Raw genomic sequence first — 13,079 nt, 5'->3', positions numbered from 1 at the left:
GTCAGTGGCCCTCAGTGAGAAGCTGTTTGTGATAATCTTATGTGTCAACTTGGTTGGGCCAGGGTGCCCAGATTTTGATTGAACTTTATTCTGGATATTACTGTGGTGCCTTCTGGATGAAATTAACATTTAAATTGGTGGACTTTGAGTAAAGCAGATTCCCTTCAATGTGGATGGACCTCACCCAGTCAGTCGAAGGGCTTAATACAACACAGACTGACTTCCCCTGAGCAAGAAGGAATTCTCTGAGCAGACTGCCTTTGGTCTCTTCCCTGGGTCTCCAGCCTGCCGGCCTACGCAGATTTTGGACTTATCAAGCCTCCACAATTGTGTGAGCCAATTCCTGTGTATACATGCACATCCTGTTGGTTTTGTTTCTCTGGATAATTTTAATACATAATTCTTTTCTTTTGGTAGCTGGCCTGTACAGGGAACCGAAATGTTGTCCTTGGTGTTATAATACATAGTTTTTCACATTAAACTTCTCCTGTTCAAATTGCTGTGTGGTTTGTGTGTCCTGATTGGGCCCTCATGATACACCATTATTCTCCCCTGAACTCCCAATCCGTATGTGCAACTGCCTACTCTTTATATGGATGTCCGACAAGCATCTCAAACGTATGTCCAAAATAAGCTCTTGATGTTCCTCCTGCAAACTAGTTTCTCTTGCACCTTTTCCATTCTTAGTTAAAAGCAACTCCATTTTCATTAAGGCCTTCCCTGGCTAACCCATTTATAATTGCAGTCTATCCCCCAGCAGTCCCAACGATACTTTGAATCCCTCTTCTTTGCTGTTATCTTCTTCTTATTATTATTAATCTACTATATATTGTTCATGTTTATTATGTAACTACTCCATTAGAAAATAAACTCCACGAGAGCAGCAATTTGATGTGTATGTATTTTTAAACTGCTGTATGCCCACAACCTAAACCAATGCTAAATACATAGTAGGTAATTAATCCATGTTCATTTGTTGGATCAGTGAATTTTTGTCTTCTATTTTTACTACATACCAAAAAACCAATTATTTTCAGATTACATACTGACTATAGTTTACAGATTGGAAATATATCTTCCCAGTTTGAAGTTTTTTTTTTTTTTTCTTTTTTAAATGGTATTTTGATGACCAGAAATTCTTAATTTTAACATAGTCAAATTTATCTCACTTTACTTTTATGATTTGTTTTGGGTGTCTTGCTTAAGAAATCCTCCATTCCCAAGTTCATAAATACATCCTATATTTTCTTCTGAAAAATCTGTTTAGCCTTTCACAGTTAGGTTGCTAAGCCACCAAAAATTGATTTTTCTGTATAGTGTAAGGAAGAGTTCAATTTTTTCACCTCTTTTAAATAAACAGTTGTCCAGCAGGCTATATTTTCTTTTTCTTTCTTTCTTTCTTTTTTTTTTTGGAGGGCTGGCCATTATGGGGCTCTGAATCAGGCTACATTTTCACTACATAATGATTTTGATTTGATCTCTGCTTGTGAAGTCTCTTTTCCTGTGGAAAGATTAAGTATTGAGATTCTACAATAATGAAGCAAAACAAAGTACCAACCCCACAGTTTTATTTGTAAAGAACAAAGCATGAAAAGTCATATTTAAATGTACTCCAAAACCTGAAAAATCCACGTTGGTTTGTCTGATATGTATGTTAAAGTGCTTAATATCACAATACTCTTGAGATTTTATATTTGGATAAGAAAAAAAAATTGAGTTCTGAATACATTTTGTTAACAGTACAAAGAAAACCAATATAATTTAAATGCAGAAACGCTAATTTAAAAAAAAGATACACAGGGTACATTTATACATGGTTCAAGTGTAACACAGCGGATTTTTTTCTGTATGTTTCACACCCTCATTTGATTGACAACAGAAACTTCTTACTATAACTCTCTACTGTCAACAAGATTTGGTGTTTAGAATGAAGATTGGAGGCCGGCCCGTGGCTCACTTGGTAGAGTGCGGTGCTGATAACACCAAGGCCACGGGTTCGGATCCTATATAGGGATGGCCGGTTTGCTCAGTGGCTGAGCGTGGTGCTGACAACACCAAGCCAAGGGTTGAGATCCCCTTACCGGTCATCTTTAAAAAAAAAAAAAAAAAAAAAATTAAAAAAAAAAAAAAAAAAAAAGAATGAAGATTGGATCCACACACAAGTACATTTAGGTAATAGGACCAAGCATGATTCCCTTGTACATAATCCAAGGATACCCTGGATCCCTTCAAATGAAGAGAAATTTTAGGGAAAAAAAAAACAAAAACAAAAACAAAAAATAAATAAAAATAAAATAAAAAATCAAATGAGAAATTTTATTTGATTTTTTCCACTCTGCTATTAACAGCTCAATGTGATACCTTTCAGAAGCCAATCTTAATCTTGTCTTTGAGAGGGCAATAGGCTCTAATAAAATTTGAGAGGACAAGGTTCTCTTTGAATTCTTTTGATCATACTACATCAGCAACCTCTTCAAAAAGTATGGAATTCAGTTTGATTCAAGAGATTTATAAATGTATTTTAACAGGAATAAGGGACCTAGTAGCTTACTATTCTTTTCTGTCTCCTATTTATGCTAAATGGTAATGTAATAAATACTTAAATAACAAGGACTTCAAAAGACACAGATGACTTGGAAATAGGATTTACTTTATAAAGTAGAGAAGGGCTCAAGACTCCATTCTCAATCAATGAAAGTGTGTTAATACTGAAATAAATAACTTAAGTTCAGATTTTCCTTTAAACATAGTGAAAAGGATATGCTAATTTCTGTAAACCCCACAGGAAATACTGTTCCCTAAAAGAAAAATCTATTGAAAAATCATAATTCTTAGCAGAAAGAAGATATTTCATTATGAAGAGCTGCATTTCCAATGCTGTCAAATAAACATCTCCCTGGGGATCTAAGATATTTCAAAATATCTTAGGGGTGTCAATGTATACTACATATAAGCTATTATGCATAGTCCTGACTTCTCTTTTTCACTTACATTTACATACAACAGTGTTTTATTGCCAAAAAAGGAAATATGAGCATTTCAGTATTTCCCCTCTATCATTCATATAGTGTGAAAGAAGTTCATTAAAATGATTAAAAAAAAAAAAAGCTACATTAAAATAAATACCACAGGGTTACAAAAGGTGCAAAAAAGTGTGAAACATTTAAAATAAATTTAGATAGAAATCCAAACTTTTGTCAAATTTTAGGTTTCCTTTATCAAATTCTCATGCCCAGTGGGAAACAGGGTGAGGAGGGTTGAGAGGCTTTATTTTTGTTCTTGGTAGCCATTTTTTCCCCTTCTAGAACTCTACTTTACACTACTTCACACTGAGCCTCAGTAATTTGTCAGGTGCTCATGACTGCCAACCAGGGCACAGACCTAGGATCTGACACACAATACCAACATCAGTATAATGCCACTCTGTCATAAAGGTTGAGATTAGGGGTTTCGGGACACATGAAAAACACTTGGAAAACAGATTTTTCAAGAGGTAATATTTTGGCAATTTAATTTTAAAACAATTTCTTCTCAAACAATTATTATGTGAAAATTCTAATTATGGTCCCAGGCATTTACTTCTAATTTATTTGAGTGAAAAAAAGCCAATTAAAAAATTGATTTTTAATTATTTTAACTTTGAGGTGTGATTCTAAAGCAATATATTAATTTCAAAAATTAATACGGCAGATGGCTAAAGTACAGTGTTATAACACCAAGGTCAAGGGTTCAAATCCCTCTACCAGCCAGCCACAAAAACAACAACAACAACAAAAAACCTCCAAAGGTACACAGGAGAAAGAATACCTCTAAGAGGATATGATTCTTCCAAAAGTCAGCTTGAAAGGCTATGTACATTTATTGTAAGGATTCTGCTACTGTCATGCCCAAAATATTTTGGCATTGACTCAGAGACGGTTATAAACTACATAAAACTAAGTCTTATTTCTATATAATCACACCTCTTATGTGACCCTAAACTCAGTTTAAGCCTCCTTTTTATTCCTCAAACTTGGATCCTAGGGACTTTATGTTGTTTTCAAATATTAAATTTATTCTGAAAGGCCAAGATTTACCACCTCTGGGAATATTCAAAAGAATGGGCTACAGGCCATTCAAGGAGCTCACAAGGAGGCCACATGAGTTTAGGACATTGGCTGTCTCACTGGAATACGTGCGTGGGCTTGGAAGGTGACTAAATGGCCCAGAATCTGAGAGGATATGTCAGTTTTGATATGTGTCTTTTAAAATCAGTCATTTTACTATTAAAGTCATACCACTTAAAGTGGAAATGAAACTTTAGGTATAACTTTTTTTTGTATTGCTTTTTAAAGTAATGATTCATTCACAGGACCCAAATCCAATTTTGCTCCCAGTTTTTACAACAGGTGTAATTCCCAGTAACTTGAGAGCAATGCATTAAAGTGAATATTAATTCTTATAAATGAATATTATAATTGACTATTAATCTTTATTTCCTGCATGTATAGGTGCATGAATAAAGATCCAATGGAAAAGACTAATAATGAAAAAAATATAAAGACTGTTAGTAAGAATGCTTTGAAGACAGGTCTCATGCAGCCTGATGCAATAAAAAAAATTAATAAGTTCTAGACCCTGTATTATCAATGACCAGATGTGGGGTAAGGGTAAAAATTTAATCTCTCTGAATCATAAGTGTCCCCAACTATAAAATGAGAAGGCTGGATGACTCAATTCTACAGATGAATCTAAATAATCAATCTTGTTGCCCAGAGTGTGTTGAAGCACGAAATCCTGGATTGGATCATTCTGCAATTTCTTATCACTGAACATCGTAGAGCCTGATATGAAACAGGTTCTGGATGTCTTCCGTAACAGACTTCTTATGACCTTGGGATAGCCACTGCAGGGTAGACACACTTTAGCTTCAGATAAAACAAATCTCTGGTCTTCCCAGGTCACCCAGAACCATCTTAAACCCTTTCAACGGGTTTCTAAATGCAGTCTTCAGCTCCCCGTTTCCTCAAGTATGAAGTGACAAGTTAAAAGGGGCTGTTCACTGGCTGAATACAGTGTTTGGTAAAGGGAGTGAGGCACTTGTTTCATTAGTTTCTTCCTCCAGGAAATAAGGGAAACAGCACTGCTGGCTAAAGCCCAGGCCCTCAGATTGCACATGGATCCTGAGAGGCCATGGCTTTGCTTCTAGTCACAACTGGGAATACAACCTGGGGCTCTGCTGAGACAATTTCACTGCTAACAATGTGCAAATGCCTAATTAGTGTTACAGGACCTACCAGAAGATGAAGACTTCAGGCAACTAGATAACACTACATTTACTTAACTTCTTTATAAAATATCAAACTGGAAAGATACTCACAACTTTTGGTCTTTCAAAATTGTCGCCTGTTGTTTTGCTTCCCATTTTGTCAGTCTGTGCTGCAGGGGCTTTTATGTCCTCCAGGCCAGTTGTTTTACATTATTACCCCTTCTAACAAAGTAACATAAAGCTTGCCATGAAACACGCAGAAAGGGTTTATTCTTTCTTTTGCCTTCTGTTATTTGCATTATCATGGTCAACAAATACTTTCACAAAAACATTCCAAGCCACACACAGCCCTCCTCCTCCTCCTCAGACATTCCTTCCATTTCCTGAGGGGGGATGGGCACGAAGAGGGGGGTGACTGGAATCTAACAAAGACAGGGCTCCTAGTTATCCTTAAGAGGTAAAGGACCACTATGGACTTTAGGTGACCAAATTAAAAGTACAGAATCAAATTGCTGTTTGCAGTTCTTGAGGCTAACACTTTGAAATTCATACCTCCCCAAAGTACCTCAAGTAACAAGAATAAAAATGCCAAGAATGAAGTTAGTCTAGGCTAATCTTTCCAAAGTGTAAAGAAGTTATAATTCCGCAATTTAACACACTTCTCGGGGCTTTGTGTGTTCTCTCTTTCCAGTTCAGCCAAGCATCTTGGGTCTAGTAATTAAAATACTTGAACTATATCTTCATCTTGTGCCAACTAAAAATATTTTCCAAAAGACTGGAAAAATGACTCAAAATCAAATACATAAAATAGTTTGTAACTTAAAAGATAAAGTGGGTACTATCCACACAGTAGGTAAAGCTGTGTACATTCACGATACAAAGGAACAAACACTAGGACGGATGGCTACTACAGAACAACGCACTCTGGGTTCCTTTGTGACACCTGCAGAAACAAAAAAAATGCCCGGCTGGGTCGCACTTTATTTACACGTTTACTGGCTTCTTCCTGACGAGCACCACTCTGCCCCCCCACCCCACAACGTTTTTAAGCTACTTATTTTAAGTCACAGGAATATTCAAGCTAAGAAAAGTATCTTAGAGTAATATAATTTCTTAAAGAAGATAGCATATTTACACACATCTAACACATGAAAATACTCTATTTTATACTAAATTCCAGGTTCAAATGAACTACAATACAGCATTTTGCCTTGTCTGCAGAGTGAGGATTGTTCAGGGGCACACAGTGGGCTGCCCCCATCAGTGACTCACTACTGTCAGACAAGTCCAAATCGGTCCCCACAGTTGGGGGAAGGTTCAGGAGCAAGGGGTTTAAACTGAGGGTTTCTGGCCAGTTGGGTTACACATCCACTCCTTTGATGAGTGATCCTTCTAAGACTATGGTGAAGTCCTGAATGGTCTGCAGAATTCGAATGAGTGAGTTGACAGTCATGCGGTCTCGCAGGAGGGCGCTCTCATCATACATTCGAGTAATGGCAGGACACTCTGCTAACAACGGAATCCACTGTGGGAGGAGGCGATCCCTATAGATCAAAACAGAAACAACTCCTGAGCATTGCTGGCCTCACTGCAGAACAATGCACATATTGGTGCTTTCAATTGGGAGGCTATGGGGCTGGGTGGCGCAAAATCTAGCCAAGCCCAAAAGTCAGGAGAGAGGACACCAAAGCCAGGAAGTTGAATATTCACTGGTAAAGACAGTAATGAGACAGTGTAAGCTATGGGAAAACCCTTCTAACTTTAAAAGTATGTTAAAAAGTCTACGTACACGGAAGAAATTCTCTACTGTGATTTTGCCACCTTTAAAAAGAGGCAAAATATCATTCTCTATGTCTGGTTTTTTTTTTACAGGGGTGCTATTCTGTGGTAAAGCATGCTTGAGTAAACTGACCTTTTGAGAACAAAGAGTACATTAAATAGTAGGGATTAGCCATTTTTTTCTTAACTTATACAACATAACAAGGTAAGGAACACAATCAAAGCAGAAAAACATTAAATAGATTTTATAAACCAGAAGATGGTTTGCATTGGTCTAATAAATCAGAACATTATAAAGATAAAAGGAGATAAAGATCATGCTAAAAAGGAACTTTAAAAGCACAGCTGAAATTGGGTCCCTTTTATTAAGAAGAAACATAGAACTTAGTTCTGTAAACCAGCTGTTTTAGGAGGACAAAATCTCACATCTTCAATGTCTTCTGATCAAACCTTGACATTAGTAATCTGTCATTAAGCACCTAAGATATCCTGAGTGAACATCTCTCAATATGCCTTTCATGACAAGGCAACCATAACTAGGCCATCCTGAATCTCAAGTTGGGGTTCTCGAGATTTTAGGAGAAAACACTTACATGAATAACTCAAAAAATATTTTTTTTCTTTTTTTTTTTTTTGTCGTTTTTTCGTGACCGGCACTCAGCCAGTGAGTGCACCGGTCAGTCCTATATAGGACCCGAACCCGCGGCGGGAGCGTCACCGCGCTCCCAGCGCAGCACTCTACCAAGTGCGCCATGGGCTCGGCCCAAAAAAAAAAAAATTTTTTTTCTAAAGGTCTGTGTGTTTCATTTTCTACAATTCTGAGAGCTGTTTTAAAAATTAATGGATTGTACCACTCCTATGTGTCATTTTCAAAAAAATAAAGCAGTAGGAAACAGTCTTAAAGAGAAGATAACATTAATATAGCAAGAATCCCACAATGTTATTAAATTTAAAGCAATATAGTGATACAGAAGGATACTTCAAAAAGTTCATGGGAAGATTAATATTAGAATATAATATTCCTATTATAGATAATATAATCCATTTTTTCATGAACTTTTTGAAGTACTCTTGTACATACATTTGTATTGTTGTGTCTATATACCAACCTACCTACTTCCTATCCTCCTACCTTTGGAGCCAGTGTAGAGTAATGGTTGAGAGCTTGGACTCTGGAGTGAGACTGGGTGGGTGTGAATCTTGGCTCTACCTTTTTCTTGCTGTGTGACCTTGGGAAAGTTTGCTAACTTATCTGTGCCTCTTCTATTTTGTATTTTCTCATCTATAAAATGGGGAAATAGATTGCTACTTCACGTAGTGGTGGTGTGAAGTGATAGGAGTATTAAATGAGGTAATGTAGGTAAAGTATTTAGCACAATGCCCAGCATATATCAAGTACACAATAAACAGTAGTCTTATAATAAAACTTGGAATGAAAGAAACTCAAGGGAGAGGTTTGGAAGGGCATTTTGTTCAACATGTAACAAGGATAGGGAAAGTAAAAAACTGGTTTTATACCGTGTTCCAAGGCAAACTAAAATCTGGAATTTGCCATCTTTCCCAATGTTCCTGGGTGTAGTATTAATAGCATTTACATAGTGGCAGAAGGTTTTGCAGGATGACTTCTGAATAAAGACATCATCTTCATTGTCTAGAATCTGGTCAGTAGCTTCAAAATAAGCAACCGCTTTCTCTGGGGAAGGAAGTCAGAATCACATCACAATACACATCAATACTTCATATGCAGAAAGATTCATCCCTTAATTTATTCTGGAAACAGTAATGATGCTTTGCATTATAGCCAGTCCTGAAGCCAAAATCATTACTTGATCATTGGTTTCAGAATGAATTCCAGAGGTCCATGTTTCATGGTAGAACGATATGCTCCCAGAAATTTATTTTTTAATCTAGACTACATTCCAGAAAGCTGGAAGGTATACTCTCTTTAAAATACCTTCATGAAATGGCAATTGGCAAAAAAGAAAAGAAAATTACAATTTTCAGTTAAAACTAGAAATTTCTAGGAGTAACTAGTAATGGCAGCTATTGTAATGGTGCCCTGTCTTCTAGTTACAGAATGGCTAAAGCTTTGCAACAAGATCATTGAAAGGGACCTGAATAATTAAATCTTAGGAAGAGAGATGTATGCACACTGAGGCAGAAACAATAAGATTCTAGGCATTCCAGAAAAAAAAAAAAAAGAATAAATCCTGAGGGCCTAGCTCTGTCAACTTTCTTTGCCTAAAAATTCTGAATTAGATGAAATCAACTACTTCACCTAGGTTTTATCTACAAAACACAAAATGATTAATTGCCTTTTTAAAGAAACTGGGAATTCCAGAAGAGCTGCATACCAAAAGAAAGATTACAAAGCTTAGCAGGCTAGATCAGTACACTCCAATAGAGGTTTCTGTGATGATGGAAATGCTCTATATCTACAAGGTCCAATTTGGTAGCCACTTGCCAAATGTGACTATTGAGCACTTGAAATGTGGTCAGTGTGACTAAGAAAGTGATTTTAAAATTTAATTTAAATGAAATCAATTTAAATTTATTTATTTATTTATTTATTTATTTATTTATTTAATTTTTTTTTTTGTCTTTTTCGTGACCAGCACTCAGCCAGTGAGCGCACTGGCCATTCCTATATGGGATCCGAACCCGCGGCGGGAGCGTTGCCGCGCTCCCAGCGCAGCACTCTACCAAGTGCGCCACGGGCTCGGCCCAAAATCAATTTAAATTTATTTATTTTTTTTATTTTTTTTATTTTATTTTATTTTTTTTGTCCTTTTCGTGACCGGCACTCAGAGTGCACCGGCCAGTCCTATATAGGATCCGAACCCGCGGCGGGAGCGTCGCAGCGCTCCCAGCGCCGCACTCTACCAAGTGCGCCACGGGCTCGGCCCTCAATTTAAATTTAAATAGCCACATGTGGCTAGTGGTTACCATACTAGACAATATAGAACAAGAGAAATCCTTAAAAAAAAAAAAAAAAAAATTATATCATGTCACTCCTCGGCTCAAAGCCTTCCAATGGCTTTCCATTTCATTCAGGATAAAGGCCAAAGGCCTTGCAATGGCCCAGAAGGCCCTATGCAACCTGGTCCTGCCACTAAACACCCCCAACCCCAATGTCCTCCTACTTCTTTCTCTCTCTCTCCTACACTCTGTTCCAGTCACACTGGTCTCCTTGTGATTCCATGAAAAGGAAAGGCACAATTCCACCTTGGGGTCTCTGCACTGGCAGCTCTCTCAACCTGGAGTGCCGCCTTCTCAGATATCTGCATTCGCTCACTTCCTCACCTCCTTAAAGTCTGTGCTCAAATGCCACCATGTCAACAAATCCTTTATAACTACCCCTTCCTTCTATCCATCCATCCATCCATCCATCCGTCCATCCACTAATAGAATCCACACCACTGAAAAGAGCATTCTCCACTCCATTCCTTTTACCCTGTTCTATTTTTTTCTAGATCAGTCATCACCTTCTAACATATCATATGAATTACATATTTGTTATGTTTTTGTACATTGCTTGTTCCTCCACGCCAACAGAATATGTTTGTCAACTGTAGGTTTTCTGTCTTGTTTACTCATATATATATATCAAGCATCTAGGAAAGTGTTTGGAATATTGTGAGCACTATAAATATTTGTTGAATGGATGAAAAACAAAGATAGTGCTTATTTGATATTTATTTTTTAAAACATACTCCCTTATCACTAACCCTTACTCATTTAAATCTCTAGGTCTTTGAGTTTTCTAAGAAACATTTCTATGACCTTATAATAACATGTATCTGCTTTATTTACCTATGAAGTCCCAGATGAAGACATTCTTGTGAAAGATGCGAGCAGATTTGAACCCATGGTGGAAAACTTGCTCAAGTGCTGCAACCAGGCCATTCTCTCCACATAGCAATACTGTGAGGCTTCCTCTCTGTGGAGCATAACACACAGTGCCAAAGAAAAATCTGCTACATTTATGTCTAAGAAATACACTAGAGAAACAAGAGCTGAGGTAGTTGTATGAAGCACGTTTTTGCACCTATTAGAAAGCTTACAAATGAAAATTAAAGCACCCACGTTGCCCTATGTGTCACGTATAAAAGCAGCTTTAAAAGTCCCACTATACTAAGTTTTATAGCCCATAATACCTCTTTTTCAGGTTTGTGAAAATGCTTCACAATATTGTTCACAGCTTCTCCAATTCCTTCTTGGATCTGTCCAGCATTGGGTTCTGTAAAATAATGAACAGTGGCTGCATTTTCACACAAGAGAAATAAACCAAAGTACCATGGAATATCAAATGTGTCCACCTATGTAGGAAACACATCATTGGAGCAGGCTGACTTTGCCAGGGGCTCCATGAAACTTGCCTCTGACCAGTTTGGCCAAATGGGAGTCATCTTAGCACAGTGAAAAAGAATCCGAGAGATCCCTAGATTCAAATCTTAGCCTTACCACTTGTGACTATAGCTCTAGCCAAGTGTTTACCTTCTGAGTTTGAGTTTCCTCAACCAAGAATAGGGAAAATACACACCTCACTGCAAAAACTAAATGAGATATTTGGGTGCAAATCACCTGACATGGTGTCCACCAAAAAGTGCTAGCAAGTCCCCAGATTTGCGAAGTGAAGTGGGGAAGATCCCCAGCTTCATCCCTCGGATGCTCCCTTATGCTACCTACCTCTGAGCCCCTTAGTGGGCAGAGACCAAGACTTCTGAAGCTCTGAATGGCTAAGCTGGAGTCCGAAGTTTTGCTGTTGTGTTTAAAGTAAAGGGAAGATGCCAGGTAACCTGTGGCACGCCAGCCCAAAGCCCAGAACTCCTTCCCCTCCTGGCAAGTCAGTCTGTGGCGGCACTGCTTCATCCTCCCAGCCGGCACTTGCTCGTCCAGGCCATTTTCCTGAGGGAGAGCTTGGTGGGCTGCTCGAATGGGACCTAAGTTGCCTTTGCCACCAACCCCCAAGAATGGTTTTAAAAAATGGTGGCAAACAGGTCTTATCCAGGGTCAGAAGTAAGCAGCAAGAGAAGAATGATATAGTTATTTCTGTGTTTTCTTGTGGTGATTAGATCTAATTTACTTATCACACTATAAAGGAAAATCTATACATCCTTGTGTTTAAGAATCTCTGAATTCATACTGCTGGAGGATTTCTTATATAAAATAGTTTTTTGAGGCAAAATTCAAGTAAGGTTTTTCTATATTAATGCATAAAAATTGTTAAAATGTAAACTTTTATGATTGAAGTACTGATATTATGGCCTCTTCAGCTCCTTGTAGTTTCTTTACTCAGTAGCTTTTTTTTTTTCACTTTTATCTTTCTCTGAATATTTTCTCTTTTTAAACATCAAGTCTATTTTGAAAACTTTTATTCATTCCAAAAGAGCCATGTACTAATCAGTAGTATTTTCAGATGGACTTAAAATTCTTAGTTCTCTGAATATCAGCTTGCACATACTGTGAGAAAGTACCCAGTTATCCATCTTTGATTTTTTTTGGCAACTGGCCTGTGCAGGGATCAAACCCTGGACCGTGGGTGTTATCAGCATCACACTCCAACCAACAGAGTTAACCTGCCATCTCTAGTTATCCATCTCTGAGTCTTGGGTTATTTAAAATTTTCTGCTTATTGAGTAAGATAAGAAAATACAATTAAAAATGGGGGATAAAGGCCTCTCAAATCAGTAATACCCCATGAAACTGGACTGATTCAGAAACTGTAATAATTTGGATGGACTCGGCTGAAATATACTTTTTTATTTTAAATCATCATAATTACAATTCACCATACAATAAAATTCACTAATTTTAAGGATGCAATTTGATGAACTTTGACAAATGTATAGTATAAAAAAGTTTCCATCATCCCCAAAAGTTTCCTTGTGCCCCTTTTTAGTCAATCTCCTTCCCCAGCTCCCAACCCTGGCAACCACTGATCTGCTTTCTGTCACTATTATATTGCCTTTTCTAGAGTTTAGTATAAATGGAATCATATAGTATGTAGTTTTTTTATACCTGGTTTCTTCCACTTAGCATAAAGCTTTTG

At 37.4% G+C, this 13,079-nt stretch overlaps 1 protein-coding gene across 2 annotated transcripts in view; it reads right to left on the bottom strand.

Moving 5' to 3' along the window:
- Positions 1-6,429: 6,429 nt before the first annotated feature.
- Positions 6,430-13,079, bottom strand: part of DENND5B (DENN domain containing 5B) — a 193,362-nt gene continuing 186,712 nt past the window's right edge. For both annotated transcript variants that reach the window (XM_063075274.1, XM_063075275.1), the window contains 4 exons: positions 11,185-11,267; positions 10,841-10,967; positions 8,546-8,720; positions 6,430-6,792 (listed from right to left, as the gene is read on the bottom strand). In XM_063075274.1, the coding sequence (XP_062931344.1) occupies positions 6,609-6,792; positions 8,546-8,720; positions 10,841-10,967; positions 11,185-11,267 (569 nt within the window). In that variant the 3' untranslated portion in view covers positions 6,430-6,608. The remainder of the gene's footprint in view (positions 6,793-8,545; positions 8,721-10,840; positions 10,968-11,184; positions 11,268-13,079) is intronic.

The sequence above is a fragment of the Cynocephalus volans genome, chromosome 12, assembly GCF_027409185.1.
Source record: "Cynocephalus volans isolate mCynVol1 chromosome 12, mCynVol1.pri, whole genome shotgun sequence".
Taxonomy (NCBI): Eukaryota; Metazoa; Chordata; class Mammalia; order Dermoptera; family Cynocephalidae; genus Cynocephalus; species Cynocephalus volans.
The sequence above is the reverse complement of the archived record's forward strand: the minus strand, read 5'-3'. Positions and strand labels throughout refer to the sequence as shown.